Genomic DNA, 12,315 nt, shown 5'->3' with positions numbered 1-12,315 from the left:
GTATAACATAGAAAATCCAAAATTATGTGTATAATCACATATGATTCGCAAGATTTTGGCTGCGAACTGAGGTCACAGCCTACAGGCCACATCGCCTACACACCCTTATGTTAATTGTTAATGTAAAATCACATTTGATTTTGCCCGTGATTTGTCCGTTTTTGTATTCTTTTGTTTGATTATTGTTCTCGTCCGTGAGCTTGGACCCCCTCCCCCCATCTCTCTATATATACATAATTGTCCATCTATTGCCATGAACATATGATTTCATAAATACCTCGATTGCTTTTTAATATAAAATATTAATCATAATTAATGAACTCTAATAATTTTACATAAATATTCAGATCATAATAAATAAACCTCATCATTTCCATAAATATCTCAATTGATTGGTATGGTTTGTATTTATGACATATATCATATATTTGAAACAAACTCTATATATATATATATATATATATATATTGTATATGTATGTATTATTCAGTTACATTTTTTAAAATAAATATTAACAAGTTAATCTAAATCTACTGTGAAATATTACCCAACATGTCCATCATAATTATTTGTAAGCCCAAAACAAACGTACCTTGTATATACCAATCAAAAGCACTCTTTGAGATAGAAATACACATACATTTCCTCTACTTCAAACAATAAAAAGACTGATTCCATAAAAATGCGAAGGATCGGAGAAAATTATAGGGGGAAGCGTAAGAAGAAATTTGAACTTTTATTCATTTTTAATCTCATGTCCGTCAATGAATTGTGTTTTAGAAAGAAATTACTCACGAGTGTTGATATTCAATTATGATTGGTCCAAAAATGAAAATCTTTTATTATACTTCTAACCATAACTTCCCTTTTCTCGACGAACCAAACCGTCCATAAATATTTCGATCCAATGGGTGTTTTTTTGTCAAAAGTAGGTATTAATGTGATGTCCCATTTTAATTGGAACTCCCACCGTGTGCATTATAGGTATTTACTATTTAAGTGGGTTAGTCGTCTCTTCATCACCACAAATGCCACTATACAAAACCCAACCATATACATATATATATATATAGAGGAGTGATCATATGAAAACCGCCCTCATTTGTGTAAACCGTGCAAACCACCTTYATCTGTCGATTTCATTGTTTAATCTTATGAAATTTTTTCATGAAATTGTTTAATCTTGTGAAATTGTTTCATATAATACTTTTTTTGATGAAGTTGTTTCGTATATGGTTGTGAAATTGTTTCATATAATACTTAATGAAACTGTTTCATGTATTTCTCTAACATTAATGAAATTGTTTCATGGATTTCTCTAAAATTAAAATAATGAAGATGATAATATCTATGATTAACACCCTCCACAATAAAAATGATTAATCAACCTCTCATAATTACAAAAAAATGAACAAAATGAAAAATTATGATTGGTTGAATGCGGTTTGCACGGTTTGTACAAATTGAGTGGTTTGCATTTGATCGCTCCCCTATATATATATATATATATATATACATATATATATATATATAGGGATGTTATTTTACACCATTTGTCATTCCTACACCCTATACAACCCTCATCTCAACCATTCAATTTTTAATCAATTAATTGTTTCCTAATATAAAGTATTAATCATAATTAATAAACTCTATTCATATTCCGTAAATATCCAAACCATAACAAATGAACTCCAATCATTTCTATAAATATCTCAATTAATTGGGTTGCAAAGGTTGTACAAATGCACAAGGTTGTAAAAGAAATATACCCTATATATATACATGTATATGTATATATATATGTAGAGTTTGTTTCAAATACAACTCATCGTATTTGTACAACCAATGCAACCCAATAAATTGAGATATTTATGGAAATGATAAGAGTTTATTTATTATAATTTGAATATTTATGAAAGATGAATATGGTTCATTAATTATGATCAATACTTTATATTAGAAAACAATCAAAACTTCTATAAAATCACATATGGACAGTTGATATTGGATTGTATTGGTTGCACAAATGTCAAGGATTGTATAATTAATAACCAACCTCTATATATGTATATATACATATATATGTATGTATGTGTATATATAGGTAGGTATCATGTAAGAAACCAACTAATTTATTAGTAGTTGAGAAGGAACAATGACCACATAGTCTAATACCAAAAAATATATGTACATAGATTGATTAAATTATAAATATAAATGTAAAATAAGATTCAAATATTAGAGTCAAATTATTTTAATAATACATAAAAAATAGAAAATTAAAAAAGGAAACTATAAAATTCACCCAATTTCGTATATATCATGGAGATACTTGCCAATTATCAAAAATTTATGAGAATTTATCAAATTTTAGAAATAACTGAAAATATAATTTTACTAATGTGCCCTTCATGTATTAAATATGAAAACTTAATCAAAACCCTAGAATAGAATTGGTTTTCAAGATTTACAGTTTTTTTTAATTCTCATTTGATTTTTATCATATATATATATATATGGGCAGGTTCAAATGCGAACCATCCAATTCTTAAAAACCGCGTAAACCAATTTCGACCAATAAGAAAATTCCATTTATTTTTAATTAAATTTAATTGATAAGGTTATTTATGTCATTTTACACAATTTTTTGATAATTAAGGAAGTTAGTAATACATTTTATTTAAGGCAAATTTAATAGAAGAAAGTATGAAAAATGGTAACGTTTCAAACTTTTATTATAATATATTATTAAAATCTTTATTTTTAATTATTTGCAATGCAATGAATTTGCTGGATATCTTGTTCATGTAAAAAAAATTAATAAAATAGTTAATGAAATAGATTCATGAAAAAAAATTAATAAAATAGATTCATGAAATAGATTCATAGATAATGAAATAATGCATAATTGACTTTGTTCATCATGAAATTAATCTGCTGTAAGAATTTGAAGGTGAAAAGATTTYATTGCAAAATAATTAATGAAATAGATTCATCATAATGAAATGTTTTCATTTTCTTAACAAATTCGAGAGTAATGCACTACTTTCATTGAGATCCATGTTGCATTGTATCTGATGTTGATCCGTTCAGTTGTTAGAATGGTCATGAAACGGTTGCATAATTGGTTTTGTTCTTTTTGAAATATACGTATCATGAAATGGGTACATAATGGAATAGATTCTTGTAAAATAGTAAATAAAATAGTTAATGAAATAGATTCATATGAAATAGGTAATGAAATAGATTCATGTAAAAAAGATAATAAAGTAAATCAAGATTAGTGCACTACTTTCATTATGATCCATGATGCATTGTATCTGAAATTGATCTGTTCAGTTGTTAGAATGGTCATGAAACGGATGCATAATGAGTTTTGTTCTTTTTGAAATATACGTATCATGAAATAGGTGCATAATGGAATAGATTAATGTAAAATAGTTAATGAAATAGTTTCATGTAAAATATGTAATGAAAAAGATTCATGTAAAAAAGTTAATAAAATAGATAATGAAATAGCTTCATAGCTAATGAAATAATTCATAATAGATTTTGTTCGTTATGAATTAATCTGCATGTAAGAATTTGAAGGTGAAAAGGTTTCATTGCATGTAGCTAATAAAAAGGTTTCATTCATAACATGTAGTATGCATAAAGTGTCATGAAACAATTGCATTAACATGTACAAAAAAGCCTGGAATAAGGAAACAAACAATTGTATAATTAAACATTTCCATAGTGAAATAAACTGAATTTTTATTTCAATAAACATTTCCATAGTATGAATGTTAATGATTGTTTACCGTTCTACCCTTATTGATGAAATAAACTGAATTTTTATTTTTTATTTTTTTTAATTTCCATAAATAAAGCATACAAATCTTGACCATTGATCAAGAAAATGGATGGTTGAGATTGGTTTACACGGTTTACACAAATGGAGAGGGTTTTCATTTGTACGCTCCTCTATATATATATATATATATATATGTGTGTGTGTGTGTGTGTGTGTGTGTGTGCGCGTATGTGCATACATGTTTGTATATATGTGTATATATATGAAAGTGGAGGTTCAAACGAAAACACATTCATTTTACGAGAATACGAGAACACCCTTATCACATGTAAGAATACGCAAGAGGGAAGCCTGTGATGTGCAAACAACGTATTCTATTACTTAAGTTGCGCTAAAGGTTGTATGCGTCTATGATTTAGCATCACATGTGATGGTCTTAATTGGATTATAGTATCATATCAACACCACCCTTACCACATGTGATAATACTTGTGAGGGGACTTAGTGGTGTAAGGGCGACTTGGCCCGCAACCAAGATCGCATCGAAAATCATCTGTGTCTCTGATTTAGTATCACATGTGTATCATATGTGATAGAATAACAGTGTCACATGTGATTGTCTATAGTAAAAAAGTACTCTCGCTTTCTCGTAAAATGAAAGTGTTTATTTATATGTCATATTGATCACGCCAACCGCCAAGTGTTTGATTTCCATGTTGTGGAATCAACCCAACTTGCAATAATTGTTAAAGATGTGTTCAATATTCAATCGTGTGAAGCATGCTAATAAAATGACATGAAAATGGTTTTCATCAAAGAAATCTCGAAGATCACTTTGCATGTTTAAATTGTTTCGTTCGTTAATTGCCAAACAAATAAAAAGATGTCCACTATTGAGTTTCATCAATGAGTTTATATATAAAATATCAAATGACATTTAAAATTCAGACATATTTTCCAAACAGAACAATTTCAAAAGTTCACATGTAAATCATTGAAAAATTTTATTTGAAGATGCTAACAACATTACAAATTATTTATGTAGTATTCATTAACATACATTTGAAAATGCATGTTTTACATGCCTTCTTTTCCTGTATTTACTGCTAAAATTTAAAATATTGATTAACAAATTTGTTTCATAATATTTTTGTTTTACATGCAAGTGTTTCACAATGTGAAACTATTTTACATGTATTTTAGTAAAAACAAACACATAAGAGTGATATAAGTACACATAAAAAAAGACATTGTGAAACAAATATATGTTAACAGATATTTTAAATCTTAAGCTATGAAGAAAAAAGTATGTGAAATAACACAGAACATCGGTTTTTATGATTCTCTCAACTTTGTAGGTTCTCATGATTATACATACATACATATATATGTATATACATACTATGTGTGCTTAACCTTTGACAGAATAAGTTTTTTGGGTTCAAAACGACAACAAATACATTCATTAACAATTGACATGAACAACAAAATGTGATAATGTTAACAAGGTTATGGGTCTCGTCCTTATTGACGTCTTAATTTTTACCAGGTTCCAATAGAGTGTACAAATTAAAAATTAATCTTTACTAGTGACGGTTTAAACGAAGGTATACACACTTCCTTAATACTTGAAACTATTAGGTATCTCAAGAAAAGAAAATATAAGTTGATACATTTCTCAAAGGTTCAATTGACACATAATTTAGTGGTCCTCCCCATATTTGGTATCAAAACGAAGGTCTATCACTCTAGGACCTATGATAATCTCTTGACACTTTAGAACAATTTGTGTCCGTCTACCCTCCATTGGAGGGGACATGCCTTGGCTATTTCTTCTCGATTTATATTGGAAGTTTGGAACCTCCATTCTCTTGCAAATGGCTCTTGTTAAAAGTAATTTAATGGGATTCTACGTATTCTCTCACTCTTAATAAACTGGTAGTAGCAATAATAATAAAAAATATTCCTACACAAAGTATCGAAAAGGACTGACCAAGTCTCCTAATCTGAAACCAAACCATATTGCACAATGACCTCTGTTGGTGGTTCAGTTCGACTTTACAAGTCTGTTTCAACGTGTTTTTAACACCCCTAAATATACCAAATCGAAAATCGAAAAAGACAATCGTATCACCAATACAAACTACCAAAGGAATGTTTCCACTAAATTCCTCTCCCAAACAATCCTTGAAGAAATAAATCAGATTCTAACATATATTAAGGATAACAAGTCCAAACTTTAACAGATGTGGGACATGCATCTTCTCAACTTGCTAAACAGAAAAGGACCCAAATAAACCGGTCAGGCTTACCCATTCATATTAGTGTCCTTGGAGACGAGGTTCGTACGAAACCGGTTAGGCTTGCCGGTAATCAACTTTTTTTCCCAAATCAACCCGTGGTAAGAGTATCTCCAACGGATTCTCCAAAACAAAAACAAAAAAAAATAGAGATTTTAGGAAAACATTTGCTCCAAAAGATTTTCTAAAACTTCCTTCAGAATGTGAACTTTGAAATTAAACATTTAAAAAATAAAAACAATATTTTATTAATTTATAAAATATTTTAATAACATAATAATTGATATCTTCAAAACGAAGAATCAGATTTAATTCTTTTTAGAAATTTTAAACATTAAAATTTTTCATTTAGAAAAATCCGACACAACAAATCAATCTGGCTGACTGCGTATCAAGGGTTTGAAAATAAAGGAATATTTAGTTGAGGGGGAAAAGGAAATGCCATTTTTTAATGAATAATAATAAAGCAAGAAAAATAACAAGTGAAACATATGGTTGAAAGAAGGCCACATCCCCGTAACCCAATCCAGACCCACTTCTAATATTTAACTAATCACACACATGTCCTTATTATTATATATTATATAATAACTCCATAATTACTCCAACGACCTCCCTCTTTCTAAACCTCATGAAATAATAATATTATATTTAACACTTTATATTATTAGCTATTCCGTACCAAAAAAGACAAATTACAGTCACCTCACAAAATCAACAAATCTCCCTCAATTACCTCCTCTTTTTGACCACCCAAATTACATAAATCTCGTTTTATTTTCATTATAAAAACCTTTATTTTACACCCACCTTACAATTTTTTCGCACAAAATAGCTAAAAAAAACACTAATAAACCGCAAGAAATAGTGTGTTGGGACATTGAGTTGCGGTTTTTTTACTATTTTACGAGAAAATGTAATCAGGTGGCTGTAAAGCAATGTTTATGATGATAACCCATCTTGTCCATCTTTCAGAAGGGACAAGAAACAGTCAACAAGAACCCAGTGACTAAACCAAACCAAACATACTAGTAAATCTCACGTGAAAGTAAAAGTACGGTGTTTGCGTGCAAGCAAATTAATAAATGAACAAGCTACATCAGACAATGTGTGCAAACAAGCAACGGGTAGAAAATGCATCAGATATACTAAAGATTCAATATGTGTGTATGACAGTATGAGACCACATACCTGCATGACTGCATGGGAGGACAACCAAGGCTGAAGGCTGGCTCATAAGAGCTAACATAAGCTTACCCATTTTTTCCAGACCTGAAATCTAAAGAATAATGTACAAATGTTAATACACAATGTACAAATCACCGTAGAATGCTTGTTCCGGGTTTGGAAGTTTTGAGATCTGGGAAAAGGAACGACCCAAAGTAGACGATGCCACCTTCTATCAAGTGGAGCCGAACAATGTTGCTTTACTTAAAAAGGAAATATGGGAAATGATCAGAAATCATGTTGGGATAGGGAGCATAATAACAACTGTGACAGAACCCAATGTCATAATGCCATCGAGCAAGTGTAAACCAAACGAGCCGGTATGACCCAACTGGACGTGGGGTCCGGTTGGGATGTATGCGGAATTGTTCTCTATCCCGGAGGGTAGAGCGGCTGTTTCCATGAAGACACTTGGCTTGCAAAAAGTATGTGAGAAAAAGAAAGATTGCCTAAAAAGTCTCAACAATTTGACAAAAGAAGACGATTAAGGTTAGAGAAAAGTAAGCAGCACCGTATAATCAAAAGTAGGTACAAAGGAACATAGTAAAGGTAAGACAACGCTAGATCCCCTAGTTTTGTCTTAGGACTCTCATAGCCTATCTGCCGTCCCTCTACCTATCGAGCTTCCTTCCTCCCATTCAGACTATGAGCAAGTATATTTTCCCAAAAGTTAAAGAGCATTCAACCTGTCAATTGAGTTCACAGTTCAATAAGATGAAAACTGTTACAACCATATAAAATGACACATCGATATGATATGATGTATCATTCAACAACATTCAAGGCCCAATTAATAATCTTGGAGTGTGGATCAATTCAGATGTGAAGCTACAATAATGACTTTTACATAACGTAATAAAAGATAAAAGTTATATATATACATGACTATGGATCATGCTATTGACAAACATACAAATTGACACGATCTAGATACATCATATGACAAGGAATAAGACCAAACCATATAATGAAGATGTAAATCCTTTTCCGTGCAATAATCTACATACTTAGACGTTATGCAATAGAAGTAGTACACTGCTACGGAGTGAGAAAAAAGGCCATAGTATATCCCCTGTCCACAGCCTCATGGAGAAGTAACAGTGGTTCCGATTTCTGAGGACCATCATATTTGCTTTAATTCTAAAACCCACCTACAATAAGCTCTCTCTCTTTTTCTTTCTTAATACAGAAGTAGCAGTATAGACTTCTTATAAACCATTCTTAACATAGTAATGATCAGAATGTAGAAAGAAAAGTCAAAGAAACAAAAGAAGCATCCTTCATCATTAGCATCCCACATCGACATATAAACCTAACCCACGCGGTTAGTTGACTAAGTGGAAATTTATTAGATGCTATATGTTAAGAGTCTCACATCGGCTAGACTTGGACAATTTTCCTGTATATATGTTGGAATTTTTTAACTCGCCTCAAGGGCTCTTTGGAGATTAACTTGGGGTGAGTTCAACATATTCTCACATGGTATCAAAGTAGTCTACTACTCTAAAGACCTGACACTCTGGGGTTACTTGTACCCCTCTCGAACTGTGGGATAATTTGTGCCCATCAAATCCTTTAATGGTCACGATTGTTGAGCGGAAGCCTAAAAATTTGTCACGGTGCCAAGTGAAAAGCGCGCTTGACAAACTAGTTAGGCTAAAGGTGACAGACACTAATGTATAAAAAACATATAAACCCCTCTAACCTACCCCCTCTCTCTCATCCTCTCTCACACACACACAAACACATACTCAAACTTATGGAGATGGAGAAGAGGAGGGCAAAGTGGACCAGGCAATGACATCAGCCGCCTCTACAAATCCAAGACTTTTTCAAGACACAAATCTAGAGCAGACCCATCTGCCTCTTTTGTTCTCTCATGAATTTTGAACTGGTGGATGGTATTTAATCTCCCAAATTCCTTAAGTTCCCATTTTGTTCAAACTTACTGTTTCAAGTGTTTCATCTGTGTATGGTCTATATGATGCTTTCTTTAGAGCTGTTGCAATCCACTAGTCATGCATTATCAAGAGGAGGAAGTCTTGGGGCCCCATCTTACAGAAAAAATGTCTTCTTTCTTGCACTCCATTAAGATTCCTTTTTAGAACAGTTTAGTGCATTCTTCCAGATTTTGATCAATAGTGTTCAACTTCATCTCTATTTTGTTACACGTATCTGTGAGCATTTTCTGCCCATCGATTGGTCAGATGGTTACCTAGCTATTAAGAAATAAAGAAATTAAAAGCAGATGGAAAAGAGGGAGAGAGAAGAAAACCCTTTTAGATATCCAATTTCCAGTAGAATTAACACAATTAGGGAGATTTTAAACAATGAAATGGTGGTTTAGAGTGAGAAAACCTTAGAAGTCAAACCTAATGGAAACTAGAGAGAGAAACTCCTTAAATTACAATAATCCACCTCAATCCAATCAAGAATCATCGTCCAGGTCGAGTACTGCACCTTTAATTTCTTCACCCACTTCAAACACCAGAAGGAATGAAACCCCAGATCACCCTCATCTTCACCTTCATCAGGGAAACCACTATCGTGGATTCAAGTTACAGAAAGAACAACTGGAACCACAAAGACCCAGAAGGAATCCAAACCCAGGTCCAGATCCAGCTAGACTGGTCTCTCAACCACCCGCACAGCCACTGCCGCCAGCACCTGAGCCATCAACGATTGCTAGAGCCGCAGCTACAGTGGCAGTTCGTTATCGTGAATGCCTAAAGAATCATGCCGTCAACATGGGCACTCATGTTCTAGATGGGTGTGGGGAATTCATGCCTAGTGGTGAAGATGGCACCCCAGAAGCATTAAAATGTGCTGCCTGTGAATGCCACCGGAGTTTCCACCGAAGAGAGGTAGAAGGCGAGTCACAATCAGGTTATTACACACAGCAAATGGCTTCACAAATACCTTCGACACATAATCAGCCACCTCGAGCTGCCACAGTACAGCTACCTCCCCCACAATCACCTCAGCAGCGACACCATAGGCATCATCAGCCAGTGCAACCTATCATGATGGCATTTGGAGGAGCAAGTGGGACGCCAGCCGAATCTTCCAGTGAAGATCTCAACATATTCCGGACCAATGGTGGAGCGCAATTAATGGCGCAGATGTCAAAGAAAAGGTTTCGCACAAAATTCACAGAGGACCAAAAGGACAAGATGCATGATTTTGCAGAAAGAATCGGGTGGAAGATCCAGAAGCAAGATGAACAGGAGGTTCTACGATTCTGCAACGAAGTTGGTTTGAAAAAACAAGTGTTCAAAGTGTGGATGCACAACAACAAACAAGCCACTAAGAAGAAACAACTGTAAGATTGATAGAACTTATGCAAGCTTAAATCAGCTAGAACCCTTGTTTTGAAAAGGGTTCTCTTTTTTCTTTTTCTATCTAGACTCTAATGCATATAGATTACACTTCCCATCCTATTGCTAATCCTGGATTTCGATGGTGATCATCAAAACAATTTTACTAGCATTCATACTTTGTTATTTGACCTAGGTTATTTCTTAACATCAGAAACAAAACCACTTGGAGCTCAATTTTCCTATAACTTCATACTCATTAGCTTGTTTCCCTCCCACTCCATGGTTCCATGGGCGATTTCACCATGTTTTGATCAACGATGGCCCAGTTTAAGGTATCTTTGTATTTAAGATTTATATCCCTCTTCAGTGATGCATCTTCTCCAGAATCTCCACCAAAAACTACGGAAAGCGGGCAGCACCGCTGGTGAGCTTTATTAAAACAAAAGAAAGGATTACACCTAGCGCAGATAACTACCTCCAGGCATGCCTTCTTTCACCACTAAGACAGAACTAGAGATCACCATTAAGGATAAAATGGTCAAAGACTTCCTTTGCAAATTCTGGTCAACCATCTCAACCCAAGCGAATCAAGACCCTTGGATTTGCAAGGGTCGGCCAGGGCAATCTTTACACGCAACATTTCTTTCGCATTTTGGTAGTTCCCCAAATGTGAGTAATGATATAATTTGGTTCTCTAGAGTAAACAGCTCGAAATTTTATTAAATGGTTTATTTTGATCGCTTCTACAATCATTATTCTACTTTGCAATTCTTTTCAAACTATCGTGGTATTTATAGTCTGTATCCGTTTCTTTTGGGTCTGTAATTCTTGTATAAGATGGATCTGAAAAGAAAAGCAACTTCTCCTAAACTACATACTGGTTCTAGTGAATGATGTTTCAGAATTTCTTGATCTACAGAAGCAACATGAACTAAACGTGTGGCGAAGGACAGATAGGGATGTTACTCCAATAAGAGTACACTGGTGACCACAAAGATGACATGCTATCTGCAACTCCGTACCTTGCGTGAATGACAACAATAAATATCAACTGAATATTCGGAAAAAGGAGAAATAATGCATTGTCAAGAAATAATTTTATGCATAAGTACATATGTACACATATACATACACACATTCATATACATATACATATACATGTCAAAAATCCCCTTGTGGCCACGGAGGTTCAAATGCGGTGACTCCGGGCTACCTGCAAAGCAGGTGGTCGCCCTGGGATTAGTCAGCTCGCATAGCGGGTTGGATATCTAGGTTAATAAAAAAATTCTTTTTTCCGGTATGAATGTTCATAGCCCGCTCATGCATTAAGGTCAAATTTAATAATGTCGGTCAAAGCAAAACAAGAAGCAGAAGACATTGCATCAAGACACGATAGATGCCTATAGAGGCCTTGCTGAGATGGCTAAGAAAACAAGACGTAGGGGCTGTTTACCAAACTCTTACCTTACTGGATTAACATGTTTAGGGCCGAGAATCTTACCCGGTAAGGGCCAAAACAAGGATGAGAGTCTTACCTGGTAAGTGAGAATGACGACTCTTACCGGTAAGCGCTTACCGGATAAGATTGTTGCATATATGGCCAAGAATCTTACCCAGTAAGTGAGGGTGACGACTCTTACCGATAAGCGCTTACCGATAAGCGCTTACC

The 12,315-nt window shown here is 33.5% G+C and overlaps 1 protein-coding gene across 1 annotated transcript; it reads left to right on the top strand.

Moving 5' to 3' along the window:
* Nucleotides 1-9,701: 9,701 nt before the first annotated feature.
* LOC112513576 (zinc-finger homeodomain protein 6-like) lies at nt 9,702-10,909 on the top strand. Its single transcript, XM_025119879.1, has one exon. It carries the CDS (start codon nt 9,702-9,704, stop codon nt 10,650-10,652), a length of 951 nt encoding a protein of 316 aa, XP_024975647.1. The 3' UTR covers nt 10,653-10,909.
* Nucleotides 10,910-12,315: the final 1,406 nt, after the last annotated feature.

The sequence above is a fragment of the Cynara cardunculus genome (genome assembly GCF_001531365.2).
Source record: "Cynara cardunculus var. scolymus isolate 2C chromosome LG 5, CcrdV1, whole genome shotgun sequence".
In the NCBI taxonomy this organism is placed as follows: Eukaryota; Viridiplantae; Streptophyta; class Magnoliopsida; order Asterales; family Asteraceae; genus Cynara; species Cynara cardunculus.
Note: the sequence above shows the minus strand (reverse complement) of the source record. Positions and strands in the feature narration are given on the sequence as shown.

Excerpts from the sequence above, each read along its gene's own strand:
- LOC112513576 (XM_025119879.1), top strand. The coding sequence starts at position 9,702 with ATGGAAACTAGAGAGAGAAACTCCTTAAATTACAATAATCCACCTCAA.